The 15252-nt window shown below is 36.3% G+C and overlaps 1 protein-coding gene across 1 annotated transcript in view; it reads left to right on the top strand.

Moving 5' to 3' along the window:
- VCL (vinculin) overlaps nt 1-15252 on the top strand; it is a 46918-nt gene that overhangs the window by 15739 nt on the left and 15927 nt on the right. Inside the window, exons 5-10 of the mRNA XM_009641868.2 lie at nt 2352-2474; nt 2753-2913; nt 8711-8801; nt 10233-10380; nt 12776-12929; nt 13961-14136. Coding sequence (XP_009640163.1) covers nt 2352-2474; nt 2753-2913; nt 8711-8801; nt 10233-10380; nt 12776-12929; nt 13961-14136 — 853 coding nt within the window. The remainder of the gene's footprint in view (nt 1-2351; nt 2475-2752; nt 2914-8710; nt 8802-10232; nt 10381-12775; nt 12930-13960; nt 14137-15252) is intronic.

Here is a 15252-nt window from a genome sequence, read left to right as displayed (position 1 = left end):
TTTAAACTAGAGGGTGAATGATGACTATTTTCTGATTCACGTTCTCTCTTAAGAATGCAGAAGAGTCAAGATGTTGCTAAATTATATGTATTACACAGATGATATGTACTGTGCTTTTCCTACGCTATATTATGTGAGGGAAGTAAGTGTGCATTAGTAAGAGTAAAACAGAAAAACTTGAAAAAGCTGTGTAATTAAGCACTCACAGCTGTAAAGTCCATTAAGCTGATAAAATGTCTGTACTAACTGAGATGGTTAGGCCTAGCGGGAATTTCTTGGAGTAGTATAAGCTACAAAACATTCCTTAACATCTTAATGAGGTTGCAGAAATAGCTGTCTGCAGCATAATACAAAAGCACAGTTGTTACATAAATTCTTTTTGTTCATTACTTGATGCTCCTTCACTACTTGTTACTTCACAGTGTTAACTCAGACTTCCACTGGTGGAAGTAAGTGATGGGTAAGTGAAGCACTGGGTTGCTATAGAGGAAACCTACCATTAATCTATCATCTACTACTCCAAATGCTTTAGTTCCTGCAAGTGTAAAGTAGTTCAGGTATTACAAGAATTCTGTAAAATCTAGATGTTGTGGTGGTCATGTAGGAAGATGTTGGAATTAAAGTTACACTGAACTAAAGAATGCTTACATAAACAGAGCAGGAATCTAGTTAGTACTTTATATATATATAAAAAAATAAGAATACATATGTAGTGTGAGAATAATAAGCTCATAGATTAAATGACTAGCAGTTCTCGTTGTAGAACATGTTTGTAGATTATCCTGTTTTTATTTAACGTGTATACTTTACCCTGTTTCTAGACATGAAAAACTTTAAGTTCCATATGAAGGTATAGTGTTCTCTCAACTTTTTTAATGTCCCGTTAGAAGTTCCCTTCAACTAAATAGATTTTGCCTCATTTTGAACAGGACAAGATGAAGCAAAAAGGGCAGTCTTCTCTTTCCGTGAAATTTGTTCTTTTACTTGGTATACAATTTCAGTTTCTCTGTGGTCATTGTCTTCCATGTCTTTAAAATGGAAGTTTCCCCAAACTTCAGTTTACCCTATTTGGCTCAGTCGCAAGCATTTCAGACTTTTCATTGAACTTCACAGACACAATTTGCTGTTACGTGTGTATGATAAGATAATAGGTGCTGGGCAAGTGTCTTAATTTCTTAGAAGTGAGATCTAGGCTTGTACCTTTATTGCAAATAATCTCTAAACTCATGCTTTTCTGAATAAATAGCTAATCTTGTGCTTCTGGCATGCTCTAGAAGCACTCTTTACCTGAACTAAATGCTGGTCAACTTACAGCCCATGCCTGCTAAACTTTTAATGTCTGTAGTCCTTGTTCCCTTCAGCTATATCAATGGGCATCTGAACTTAACTGTTAATGTGAGCACCGTATAAATAACAGGAATATGAGCATGTACACTTAAAATCAGCAAAGTGCTTATGGGTTTTATGTTGGAAGTAGAGAGGAGAACACGATTACCTATTTAGGCTTTTGTCATTTGAAACGAAAGGTGGTTCTGCACATCTTACCCTCTATGCTGTCAGTGTGGGGATTCTCCTCCTTTTCAGTGTTGTCATTAAAGCTGGTTTAACCTTTTTGTTATATTAAGATGCCCAAGATGCTAACCAGCAGAAAAGTAATTCAGCCAGAGAGTATACAGCTTTCTTCCAGGTTTGTCCCTTGTAGGAGAAAGAGAGAGTGGGACCACAGCAGCACCAATTTAAATCAGCTTAAATTTTTATGAAGCTGTATCTAAAATTCCCACATGTGCTGTGTGGTAAACATCACAAGTCTTAGCTATTGAAAATAGATTTGCTCTAGAACAAATGTCATTCTTTCCACACTTCTAGAGCATTGAAATATTTCTAGCAGACCTGAAGTATAAATAGATACAATTCTTAAACTCTGGTAGAACCTCAAGGCAAACAAACAAAACCCTGATGTTTCAGTTTTCTGCCGTTCACAATTAAGGCTTTGATCAAGTCTTAATGGAAAAGGAAAAAAAAACCACACCAACCTATAAACTAGCTTCTGGAGTTCATGTGGTGACTTCGTGCCCTAAAGTAGTAATTTCAGGTATTTTCCCATTTTATTGCTGGGATTTTAAGTCTAGAATTTTGGGGATTCCACGCTACTTTGCATAGTGGTTAGGTTTTGAATCAGTGGCTTCTCTGAAGCATCTGGAATGTGTTTTAAGTAACATGCTAATATAAAAATTAAGTTCTAAACTTCAATATACTCATTACATTTGGCTCTTGTTTAGAAAGCTCAACTGTTGCAAATTAGACTTAATATTATATTTATTTATTATTATGTTCAATTACTTTAATCTTAGGAATGACAAAGATGGCCAAAATGATTGATGAGAGACAACAGGAATTAACTCATCAGGAACACAGGGTTATGTTGGTAAACTCCATGAATACCGTGAAGGAGCTATTGCCGGTACTTATTTCAGGTATTTTCAGCTTTAATTTTTAATATCACTGTGAATTGCTGTCTATTTTGAGCTGGAGTTCCAATGTTGGTTTTGTTTGTTAAAAATAACAGCCTTGACATTGCTTCTGTGCTGATTGAAAATAACTGTGCTTCTTGTATTAAAACTATAATCTCCTTGAGATAAAGTGGTCCATGCAAAGTAAAAGGTACTACCTCTGTATTAATGCAATAGGAGGTCATCCTGATCATTGATCATGTCTTGCATGTACATTTTTCTAATCTATGGTATTTTCACAGCTATGAAGATTTTTGTAACCACGAAAAATTCTAAAAGCCAGGGAATAGAAGAGGCATTGAAAAATCGCAATTTCACAGTAGAGAAAATGAGTGCCGAGATAAATGAAATAATCCGTGTATTACAACTCACGTCCTGGGATGAAGATGCCTGGGCGAGCAAGGTATGTTTCACACCTGTGTTTGTGTATGGAAGTCTAATTTTTATCTACTGTGTTGTACGCTTTATAAACTTGTGGTTTTGAGACTGAAATACATATTTGTGCATCAGTTTTGTAACACTGTAATCACATCATATAATCTCTTCAAGGTCAAAGAACATCTTCAGAGATGATTGTATTAATGTATCTTTCAAAATTAGCTTTCTCTCAATAACCTAAGCTACAGGAGTGTGGCATTTGAAGGTGGCTCAGTGGCTACGTAATCATACCTGGCAGAGGAAAGTTAGGTAAAAAGCTGTTGTTTTATACATTAAACTGGTCTTGTAGCTAGGCATTCATAAGATTACCTGAGATTTTTCTCCTAGATACTGCTGGAAAAGATAGGTTGCTGTCATATTGCTTGTGCAAAAGTCCTGAAGTTAAGAAGTTTTAGTCAATTTTTGGGGACCTCTCCTTGAACACTTCCTCCTTTCCCCCCCGCCCCATTTCTAGTCTGGACATGGGAGTCAATTTGAAGTGTTTGCCTTGTCTCAGAGAAATACATGTTAGATTGAACAGCCTTTCTGGATAAGTGTGATGTCTGGTGAAGCTGGCACATGGACAGTATTGGCTCCTTATAACTTTGTTAAGCTGTGTGAGTGACTGCAACCACTTAACCTGAAGTTAAGTGGTACTCTTAAGCGATACCCACTGAAGATACTGAAATGCCTAGCAGACCATAAAGCAGGTCTGACAGACAGAATCATAAAAGTGTTATTGTGGGCTTACAAATAAATGTAACTGCATAACTGAAATTCCTTCCAATTTTTTTAAGTACCTTGAAGTAAATTGCTGAAGAGACTTTTTTTTTAAGGGTTAGTGCTATAAGCAACAAGTAACTGTAAATATATTAAAACAAAATATTGAGACCTGAAGCCAGACTTATTAACAAATGAAATCTTGCAGAAAACCTAACATTGATGTAATCTAGGCATTAAAATCACTTTGGCCTATATTGTTTGGCACTTGACCCTTAGTTTGCCTTTTGAGTTATTTTGTCACTATCACTTCCTTATTATGACTACTTTATGCATCTTTGTTTTTGTTCTCCTGTTTCTTACCCTTTTCTCACGTTTAGAAGGTAAGCTTTCTTCCACACCCCACACTTCTACCTTGTACTAAAACCAAAAAAGCATGTATGTGGGATTTTGTGCTGTGTGCAGACTGTGTGCTGTGCAACTTTTTATTTGTGTGCCAGCTGTGACACCATACTTACGTATGTACACACGGAAGTTTTAAAAGGATCTTAATAGCTCTGTCTAGCTACACGTAGAATTGCCTGTCACTGAGAATGATAATTGCAAGCTGAACTGCATTAAGACTGTCTTTCTGAGTCTGACTAGAGTTAGCCCAAGATTTTAGAGCACACTCTTGCTGAATGCTTTTGTGTTAATTTATGTTACTAGTCTCTGTAGCTACAAATAAAGGGTCCAGTCATGCAGGAACAAGCTTTCTGCATGCCCAGAAAGCTTTATAAAATCAGGAATTTTGTCCATTTCATAGTTTTTCATCAGCAGCCTTCTTTCAGTTCAAATGGTTTCACGTTCTTCAGATCTAGGCCTAAAACTTCAATTTTGTATGTAAATTTTATTCAATTCAGTTTTATTTTGGGGTTTAGGCATTCCTGTATTTTATGAAATGCAAATACAGTTTTATTTTACACAACAAATTTGGAAATTTTTGTCGTAAAAAACAAACTACTGTTGTAAGAGGTTGGCAATTTAACCTTAGGAAATTCTTACTTCTTTTGCTAGTGAGGCAGATTAATAAAGGATTTTATTATGAAAATAGCTGGCAGTATTTCCAAATGGAAAATATTGGTCATTATGCATAATGCATAAATATATTGTGTGGACTAGTATAATCAAAGTATCATTGAGTTCTGCGTTGAGAACTTCTTGATTGTATTTTGTCTTTTGAATTAAGGTACGCTGACAATTTGGAACTGTAGCACTGGGTATCAGCCAAAACAGTTATGACAAAGAATTTGAGTTGAAAAATGAAGTGGGATGAAGAAGCAGGGACTAGTTTGCTACTTGCTACTTATTACAGACCTTTTCCTGTATTAGCATATATGTATTTAATGGTTGACTTACTATTTTTCGGAGAGGGAGGAGCTCTTTAATTCTACTTAAATCTACTGTTGCATGCATTTTGTGCCTCGTGGTCAAAGGAAAGATACTTCCCTCATGTTTTTCTGGAGCAAAGGAAGGTGTGTTTGGGGATGCACAGCCTTGAAATCTTACCTGTGTAGTACATGCTACTGTTGATGTTGGAGTTTATTTTATGCTTATTATTCTATCTTGAATTGTTTATACATTGAAGTACCACAATAATCTACCTAGAGATAGCGAAGAATGAACAAGTGTTCACATTATGAAATGCACATTACTGTTACTGGATTGCAATATTCTCTACTTGCACCAGCACTGGATTTTTAAAAATAGTATACTGATTTAGAATTGAAATACTGAGCAAATATATCTCTAACAAAATCTTGGGGGGAAAAAAAATAATCGTGTATTTATTTCTTCCGTTCATAGCTTTGTACCTTTTTTCCTTGAACTTCTCATTTTACAGAAGTTTAGCTTTCTTTTGTATATTCCTAGTGTTTATTTTTAAATAAACTTGAAGTAATACTCAATACAAACATCTTCCATTTCCATAGAAATGGAGGGAGTTAAAAGTTGTATGCAGCTGAGAAGTATCTCGTATCTTGCAGGACTGAACCCTGGATGGTGACTAAGCTATCTATTCTGCCAGAAGGCTGCCTTTGCCTATTTCCTTCAACATTGCCTTCTTTGGTAATGAAATGCAGATATCGCTAGACTAGAACACTTTATTGAGTCAGAGGTTGTGGTTTATATTCAACAGGGATTGTGTAGGATTTATTTTGCTCCTTTTCAAAGCAGTGTCAATACCACCTGCTCCATGAATAATCTCAAAATTGTTTGTAGTGGCAGAAGTGATGCATAAAGGTGCTTTGAATAAGTGCTCATTTGCTCTAGGAGCTGATTTGCAAAAGGCCAACTTGCTCTTTTCCCTTCAGACAATGTTGCCCTAGTTGTTTATCTCTTCTGAAAAGGTAATAGTCCTCGTTTTGTTAATGGAATTCCTTTTGCCAGCTGGGGAACTGTGGTGAGAGGAGGGAAAGAATCCTTTTTTTCTGATAAAACTACTCTATATGAAACTTTTTTGCAGGATAGCTGTAGGGTTTTTTTCATTTCTTTCTTGCAATTGATACTCTGCTGGCAAATCCCAAAGAGTAAAATTTTAAACATATTTAGCTGTTTAGGAGGGAACAAGGCATTTTAACAGCTCCAGAAATCAGGAATATCAAGACACTTTTAGCTGTTTAGGAGGGAACAAGGCATTTTAACAGGAATATCAAGACACTTCGAAGCAGTAAGACCTTGAGCAAGTTGTTTTGCTTTTTTTGCATATTTTTACTTTTGTCTTCCTGCTTAATAGCCTGAATTGGTGGCAAAGTCCAGACGTTTCAGGATTACTACACTTTTGTCGCTTGCCAAGTATCTGACATGACTGTGGCAGGAACAAAAGTGCAGTACCAACAGACCTAGTTCAGGATATGTTCTAATTTCCTATTTAAAAACTTCTTGTCTCATTGTAATGAAAACTCCTTATCTGGCTAAAGCGGAGAGGGATTCCTTGCTGTGGTATTTGGAGCTGTGAAGATGGGAAATCTGTGCTTTAAGAGCAGTTGCCCTGGAATACGTTGACTGCTACACTAGGATTTCCCCAGATTTTTTTGAATAGGGAAATGGGACAGTATTTTACAAACATGAGCGCAGAACCACATGGGATACCAAGATTTACACTGCAGAGCAATCCAGTTATACAGCTTTCATATGACACGACAGATGGATCCTGTTATTGCTTCGGTAATGCTAGCAATTACAAAATCATGAGTGTGAAAGCTAAAATACCCTTGATTTTGTCCCCTGATCTAAGACTTTACATTCAGAGACTTCTATATAGTTTTGCTGAAACTGCAACTCTGCAGGCAGCTGAGACAACAGAAAAGCCTGTGTTTGTAAAAAGGGAGGGGCAAAGACAGTTCTCCCAGCACTCTCCTTTTCTCAGCTGTCCCACACCTATCAGCTCATCAACACACTAAGCAACATCTGTTGCCTTTTTAAAAATTCATTTAGTTCTTTGTTTCAAATTATTTCTGGGTAGACAGCCTGTGGTAGAACATTAATTCCAAACTAAAGTAGCTTCAGCCCATGTATGAAACAACAGAAAACTGTAACACCTACCTTCACAGCTAGTGAGGTTTTTATATGCATTTGAATACCTAAGTGATTATTTACTCTTGTTGTATATTACATGTGCAATTATCAAGCTATAGAGAAGATGACTTTAAAAAGAATGTGCCCACCTCCCACCCCTAGCTGTGTATCCTACCCTTTTGAAGTTTTTTCAAACGGGTCTTGACCTAAGCTCTGAGACCCAGTTTCTAGATTTGAGAACCAACCTTCCAGGTGAAAATGATTCTGCTTTTGGTGCTCTCTCTCAGGCTTTGGTTCAAGAGCCCTTAAAAATACCCAGCAGAGTGTTGCATGACCTTTTGGAAAGTTGATTGCTGAATTACATTATAGCACCTTATGAACAGCTGCAGACCAACATGCCTGAGTAAAACTGGCTTAAATGCCAAAATGTTTACGGTGATGTGTCTTTGAGCTTAAGCATACAGAATGAACAACTCCACAATAATGTGGCAGTTCTTCAGTGTTGTCAGGATATCACATGCTGTACTAGATACTGATTGTTGATGCTAGTAGGTTCCTCTTCATAGGAGTTGGACATGGACAGCCCAATTCAGTTAATAGCACAAGAGCCGGGCTTATTTTCATAATCTGTACACTAATCATGGGATGTTAGATGCATTTAAAATTATTTCCATGTCATGTGTGGTAAAAAGCTATTTTGGCTTTTTCCCAACTTCCTACTTAAAGTACTTGTTACTCTTTTTACTGTCTTCCCATTTGTGTAAGATAGAAAACTTCTGGCCTCTAGTGGAGAGATGACACATGAACAATTAACTGAATATGCAGAGAAATGACAACTGGATGGTTTTATCTGCTCTCGTCAAAGAGGTGTTGGATAATAGCAGTGTTATAGTCAAAGAAGCAGCTTCTCTGATACTCCTCTCAGAGAAGTTCTGAGTTTAAAACAACCACATCTGAATACACGTGTTTGTCTCTGAAGACATTAAGCTCCATAATTGAGACTTCCAGGAACTAGCTGGCAGTCTTATTTTTCTGCAAATAGCAGCTGTTTGAATTCAAGCAGCAGATGTGAAAATGCAGATGTGCAAATTCTTACACATAAGTAGTATAATTCACTGGCCGATTGCCATTTTTGAGAAGTTTACTCTCATTGTTACAACTTTTCTATGTGCCCTGATGTACGTTAAGGAAGAAAATGGAACTAACTCCAAGATGTGTGCTTATTAGAGCTCTGACTTCAGAAATTAAAACACTAGTAAATAAAGGAATAGAAAAATCACTAAAATTGCATGCATGTTTTCTGCATTTTGAATGAAATGAAAATGTCTGTCTTAATTGGAAAGAAGTGATTATGACCTGCTAGTTTGAAAATGGGTTTTGCGCTGCTTATATGGGTGTGTTTCTGTAAGTAGACTGTGCTTTATGAAACTTCTGTCTGCTTTGGCTGTGTTGATTATTTGTTCTTTAATTTTTTTGAGAATCATTTTGGTGGTTTCTCTTTTGCAAAGGACACTGAAGCCATGAAAAGAGCTTTAGCCTTAATAGATTCAAAGATGAACCAGGCAAAAGGCTGGCTGAGAGATCCAAATGCACCTCCAGGTAATATTAAAAAAATAACAGCACAAAGTATTTTGATTTTAAAGGTCTGAATAATTCTGTTGTGTAAAACAAAATTGCCTTTAGGCATTAATAGCCCATATGTAGTGGATCATTCAGAAGGAGCCTGTGTTTATTGCTTTCTTTAGATATTGGACATCGAACAGGTTGTGTCTAATGACCTGGAAAGCTTTGTTTCTTTTCAATTGTCTAAATAATATACTCTGTGTGACATACCTGGGGTTTTTTTTGCATTCCACTGGTGTAAAAAAAAAAACAAAAAAAAAAAACCCCCAAACTGAAACACTCCCCATAAATTCTATTGAACAGTATTTAACTGCAGTGGTTGCGTATACTTAAAATCCCTCCTTCTGTATTTTCAAAGTTGTATAACTTTAGATTTCATTAATGGTAATCTTCATGCATTCTTCTTTCAGTCTTGACATAAAAATTTTAACATGAAAATCATCCATAAATTCTGTAGCTACAGTGATCTTTACTTATATAAAGGTTTTGCCTTTGTATGCATCTTTAAAGCAAATAAAACTGGATAGAGACCTGTTCCATTTGGACTTTGAAAACCCTTATCTGAAAGACTTCCTCTGAAATGGAAGCCAAAATAATACAGTTGTAGAAGTTGGAAGTGAATTGTTATCTGTATCTGTGGAGCTGCTGCTTATACTACTTCTGACCTCATTCCCCTTGCCACAATCAATTCCAGAAACCTCAAAGTTATTTTCAAAGCCTTCTGTCATCGACACTGACAATTAATGAAGTAAACTATTACAAATTCAGTAGTAGCTAAGGACAAATGCAAAAGTAATTGTAGAACTTACTGCAAATCAAATTTTACTGGGTGTATTACTTTGAACTAACCTCGTAATATGTTTGTCATCAGAGTGTTCATAAGGTAGGACTTCTCTGAGCCAGTTTTGTTGTTATAATTTCATGGGGGAACCAGCACTTTGAGTGTTGGCACCTCCGCTACCCACAGTGCTGGAAGATGGGACCAGGGTGGGTTGCAAGTAAAGGACATGTTGTTCTTGCATCTTCTTTACCCAAAATCAAGTCTAATTTGCAACTGGCTGAAGTTAAGGCTACATGAATCTCGCCTTGTTTCCCCTTCCCTTCTTAGCCTGAATTACAGCTTCTGTAAATGAAGTATTTATAGAAATTAAGCTGTGATAACAGAATGATTAAATTACTTGAAATACATGGCACATGATGCACATTAAGGCTATGCTATTTTGTTTCAGAAATACTGTCCCATTATTATTATTGTCACATATGGTGTATATCTCATAGTTTTTGATAAGTGTATTTTCATGGCTGAACCTAATGGAATTAATGTGGTGGGACACGATGAGAATAGCAGTTTACTCATACACATCAAGGAATGTCTTGTTTGTTTCACTAACTGGCTCTGCATCTTAGGGGATGCTGGTGAACAAGCAATAAGGCAGATCCTTGATGAAGCTGGAAAAGCGGGAGAACTGTGTGCAGGCAAAGAACGCAGAGAGATTCTGGGAACATGTAAGACGCTGGGCCAGATGACTGATCAACTGGCTGACCTCAGAGCTAGGTAGGTCTGTTACTTTTAATGGACAATTTTCCAGTACTATTAAAATGGTTTTTCTAAACTTGCAGTTGTGTCACTTCCTAACCTGTAGGACAGCAGGCCAATAGCTGTATTTTGCGTTGTTTACTTCAGTCTCTTCTAATAAGAATAATATGTTTTAATATGTGGAATCTTAATTATATAACGTGATAAGCAAAATTGCTGAAGTAGATAATTTGGAGTTTGTTTACATGTAACCTTCCTCCAAATTAAGCGGAAATGACATTTTTAAACTCTACCGTTAAGTCTGTTCTCCAAAGAAGATGTACAGTAGTGACTGTAAGATACTTGAATACTCTAGTTTTTTGGTGTGTATTGGGATGTTAGACCACAAGCAGTAGTAGAAGTTATTTATCAGTCCCTGATAAATTCTGTGAATTTCATGTGCATTTCTTACGTAGTGTTTTGTTTAACCAGAGCCCTTCTGCCTTCTCATTAGAAATTGATTATTCTTTCGCAATGGTGTTTTGAATTTAAGGGGGTTTGGTTTTAGGCAGTGGATAAGTCTCTTTAAATTTACTGTATTTTTTGATGTTGGGTACTATGGCCTTTTGTTCTTTTGCCAGAAAGTAGGAAGTATGATACTCCTTTGCGAAGGCATAAGGACGGTGAGCTAAAAAATAACTATACCAGGTAGTTTGAACACTATAACCCAAATTCCTTTGAGTATAAGGAATTTTTCAGCTGCTTATCAGTGTAGTAAATTGTTAATTGAGAGTGCTCTAACATTGGTTTCTTTATTATGTTGTAACACTCCTCCCTACCCCCCAAAAATACCCTGCCGGCAACTACAGAAAGCTATTCATTGCTATCCATTAAGGGTACAGCTAATAGTTTCGTGGTATAATGTTTTCTCCTAAATGTTAATGTGTCTTTCAAATTGTCAGAAAAAGCAATAAAAGTTAGGAGTATTTTATTTTAAAAAAAAAAAAAACCAAAACCAAAAGGAAAAAAGCTTTTATGTAAAAGAAGTGCCTCTTCTGACTTAAGGCCCTAGTGAAGTGCAGGAAGTGAGCAAATGCAAAGTATTTGGAGAACTGTGTTTTGAGTTACCTTAAGAACAAATTCCCTGACTTTATTTTAAATCCATAGATTGCAGGGCTCTGAAGTGTTGTGGTACGTACACAAGCTTGGAATATTTCATTAAGTTATTTCCATGAAGAGCTGTTAGCTTGCTATATGAAGTCTAAAAAGGTCAACATTTAGAAATACTGGTTATATTATCATTAAAAAGATGTATATAGCTTATAATAGTGGTGGTGGATGAGAAGCTGCTCTTAGTTTATCTTCATTTGGATTTCCAGCAGATTGACCTGAGACAATGTAAGAGCTGCTTTGTACCAATTTTTGCACAGAGCCTTAGAAATTAGGCTGAACTCTTACTATTTGTGTAAAGCAGTAGCTGGTGACAGCTTTGTATTGTTTTAAATATCTGGAGGTGGAGGAAGAGACAGGACTAAGATTTATGAACTAATGAGTTAATTTGTATGCTGGTTGAATATGTAAATAACTTCAACTCAGCCTGTGAGAAGTAAGATATAAAGACACATATCTTGAGACTCTGGCCTGACTTTGTAAATGAATCTTAGCATATCAGTAATGTGTTTGTCATCCTTCCACTTACTACGGACTTTTTAAAATTAGTAGTTTGATAAAGTTAACATGCTTATAAAGCTTTCCAGTGGTCAGGTTATTTCGGAATGGAGTATGAGATTTCTTACGCAAAACTAATGTTCTCAGGAACGTATTTGAAGTAATCTTTCTATCCAACTTTTAACTCCTATGCATTTGAACAAACAGTTGTAGTGCTGCAAATTGTTTTCTACAGTCTTGTAAATTTGTATTGTTAGCATCCTTTTCACCATTTTAAGAAGTCTTACCAACAGTCTGTAACCTTTAGTCTACTTTGTCAACATGACTGAGGCAACTAAGACATTTTCACTTACAGACTGGCTGTCCTCATTAGGTAAGGCGAGACATTAACTCCTGCAGGTTGTGACTGACTTGCAGCAATCTATAAATGAGGAGATATCTGGCCTTGCCCTGGGTACTTTAATGGAACAGTATCCTCAAATAGCCTTTGTGACACTTAAAAAATGTTCATTCTTATGAGGATGCTAAATGTCAAATTCTGGACAGGGGAAAATATGTTCTTAGTTTTAAGCTGCTCTTGTTGTGGTGTTCCTTCTCAAGTTATTTCTGTTTTCCCAAGAAAAAAAAAATAAATCTGATTATATACTGTATCTCTTGCAATAATTGCTGGGAATGCTCATAAGCAGATTTTGTTGCCTCTTCAGTTAGGAAAGAGCTTTGTTCAGTCCTGAGCTGAATCTGTGATGCTCTTTTTTGTCTTGGACAGAGGACAGGGTGCTACACCCATGGCTATGCAGAAAGCGCAGCAGGTGTCACAAGGTTTGGATTTGCTCACTGCAAAAGTGGAGAATGCAGCCCGCAAGTTGGAGGCCATGACAAACTCTAAGCAGGCAATTGCTAAGAAGATTGATGCTGCTCAGGTACCACTAATGATTCCATAAATACTTCAGAATACAGTTACGTTACTGCTGTTAGAGCTGTTATTCTGAACTACTGTGGTTGTTTTCAAACACAACACAGGTACTTGCTAGGAAGAACGTGTAGGGGATACTTGCTTTTACGCAGAAAAATCTTAACTTTAGTAATTTACAGGGCGCTATGAGTTGTGTTACAGCTTACGACATTTTTTGCATAATTGTTTTTTTAGCATTGCTAAAAATTTTAAAGTTGTGAAACTAAAATGAGGAAACACCCTAAATTTGGACACAGACTGATCTTATTAAAGAAAAGAGTAGAGGTGTTTCAGGCTGCAAAGATTTACCTCTGGGTAAAACCAGAGCCCTTCCCTTGCACTCTGCTTTGGGAGTGGAGTTCAGGATTTAGAACTTTGTCATATTCATGACAAAAGCAAAACAATGTTAATGAAACAACTTTTTCTTTTAATTGATCCTTTATTTTTGTAACTGCTTAAAATCTCCCTCAATGTTCAGCCTATTACCCAGTGATAACGATGGTCATCAAATAATGTTCCTTCTATATGTACTTTATCTAAATGCGTGTATGTGTATATAATTATAAATGTATATATAAAAATATACATTAATATTATCTCTCTCTCATGAAATGATAATGAAAATTTTTAGGAAGAGCTCTGTAAAGAATGCCGTGCTGTGCACAAGAGCATCAGTTTTCATTTTTCTTACAGCTGGATAACGAGTCTCTAAAGCCACTAGTTAGATTTTACTTCTGAATATACTGTTGGCAAATGTTGAGGAGAGAGAGTGTGAAATCTTTGGGTAGACTTCATCTAGTTTGACATCTTTTTCAAAACAGAAAATCTGCCAGGCAGTAGAAGAACTTCATGGTATCTAATAAACAGAAATTGCTTTTGGAAAGTATTTTCTGTTAAATAAAGTTTTGAAAGCTGTATTGATTTTTATTTTTTTTAAAAGTCTCTATAGAAATAATGTTACTGTTTATCTTCACTCGTACACAACTTCTTTCTATGAAGAATTGGCTTGCAGATCCTAATGGGGGCAGTGAAGGAGAAGAACATATTCGGGGAATTATGGCTGAAGCAAGGAAAGTTGCAGAATTATGTGAGGAGCCTAAAGAAAGAGATGATATCCTTCGTTCCTTGGGGGAAATTTCTGCTTTGACAGCTAAGCTGTCAGATCTGCGGCGACAGTACGTATTAGTTATATCACCATTAATTTATTTGAATGACTTTCATTTGCAGTTCAAAGTGCTGAGCAAACTCAGAATACTGATGATTAATTGAGGAATATATTTTCCTTCAAGAACTGGGAATGGACATCTTGTACTTCTGAGTTTCTGTCCTGCATTTTAGTAAAAATTGAATGCGAAGAATTGTTCTGTTCTGGGGGCAGGGGCAAGGTAACCTTTTAACATCTTTTAAAAAATGTAATTTATGAAATACGGTATCCTTTTTAATGCTTCAACCTGATGATTTCTATCCCAAAGCCCGACTTGCACTATCTTAAGCAAAAAAAAAAAAAAAAGTAACTAGAGGTGTATTATCTAGCAAATATTTTCTTTCTACTGCTATGGAATATTTGACAGGCAAACTGAAGCCAAAAGTGAGCTACTTTGTCCTGCCAAAGCACTTCAAAGGAATGAGATAATGTGAAATCTAAGTTTGTTTATACAGACAAATGTCATCACTATTTTTTGCTAAGCAGTTTACTAAATGGCAAGGTGGAATATCTAGCACTTCAATCAGTGTCAGTGTTCTTAGCTGTAACTGCAAAATACATATAAAATATAAGACTTTCAGAAAACCCTGTTACCTTGGGTTCAGTGCTCAGCTGCAAATGATATTTCTACATCAGTTTTGCAAAGAGGATGCTTGAGAATGGAAGTGGAGAAACAGTTACTGTATAAATTGTAATCTTCATCCATGGCCATTTCCAATATGGAGATAAATATTTTTCTTTCTTCATTGGTTAGATACTTTAATAAATTTTTTTGAGATTTAGCTGCTGCAGGCCTTAATGTGCTACCTCTTTTCAAGCTTATATATAGCCTTGGGTCTGTTGCTGCTTATTTTTCTGCTTGTAATCTCTGTGGCATTATTGCAGTTGCTCATAAGACAGCCCTGAGTATGGGAAATCACAGTTGTACATCAGTATTATCAATGACAGTACCATGCCATCCTCCACCTCAGTGCTGTGTTGAGCACCTGTAATATCCAGGTACCACAGCAGAGAAGTGTGAGGTGGGGATTTATGGATGACAGATCTGCATTATTTGCTCTGAGACTCAAGTGTCAAATTTAACTTT

Source organism: Egretta garzetta, unplaced genomic scaffold, assembly GCF_000687185.1.
Source record: "Egretta garzetta isolate BGI_Z169 unplaced genomic scaffold, ASM68718v1 scaffold56, whole genome shotgun sequence".
Taxonomy (NCBI): domain Eukaryota; kingdom Metazoa; phylum Chordata; class Aves; order Pelecaniformes; family Ardeidae; genus Egretta; species Egretta garzetta.
This window is presented reverse-complemented; position numbering and strand designations above follow the sequence as displayed.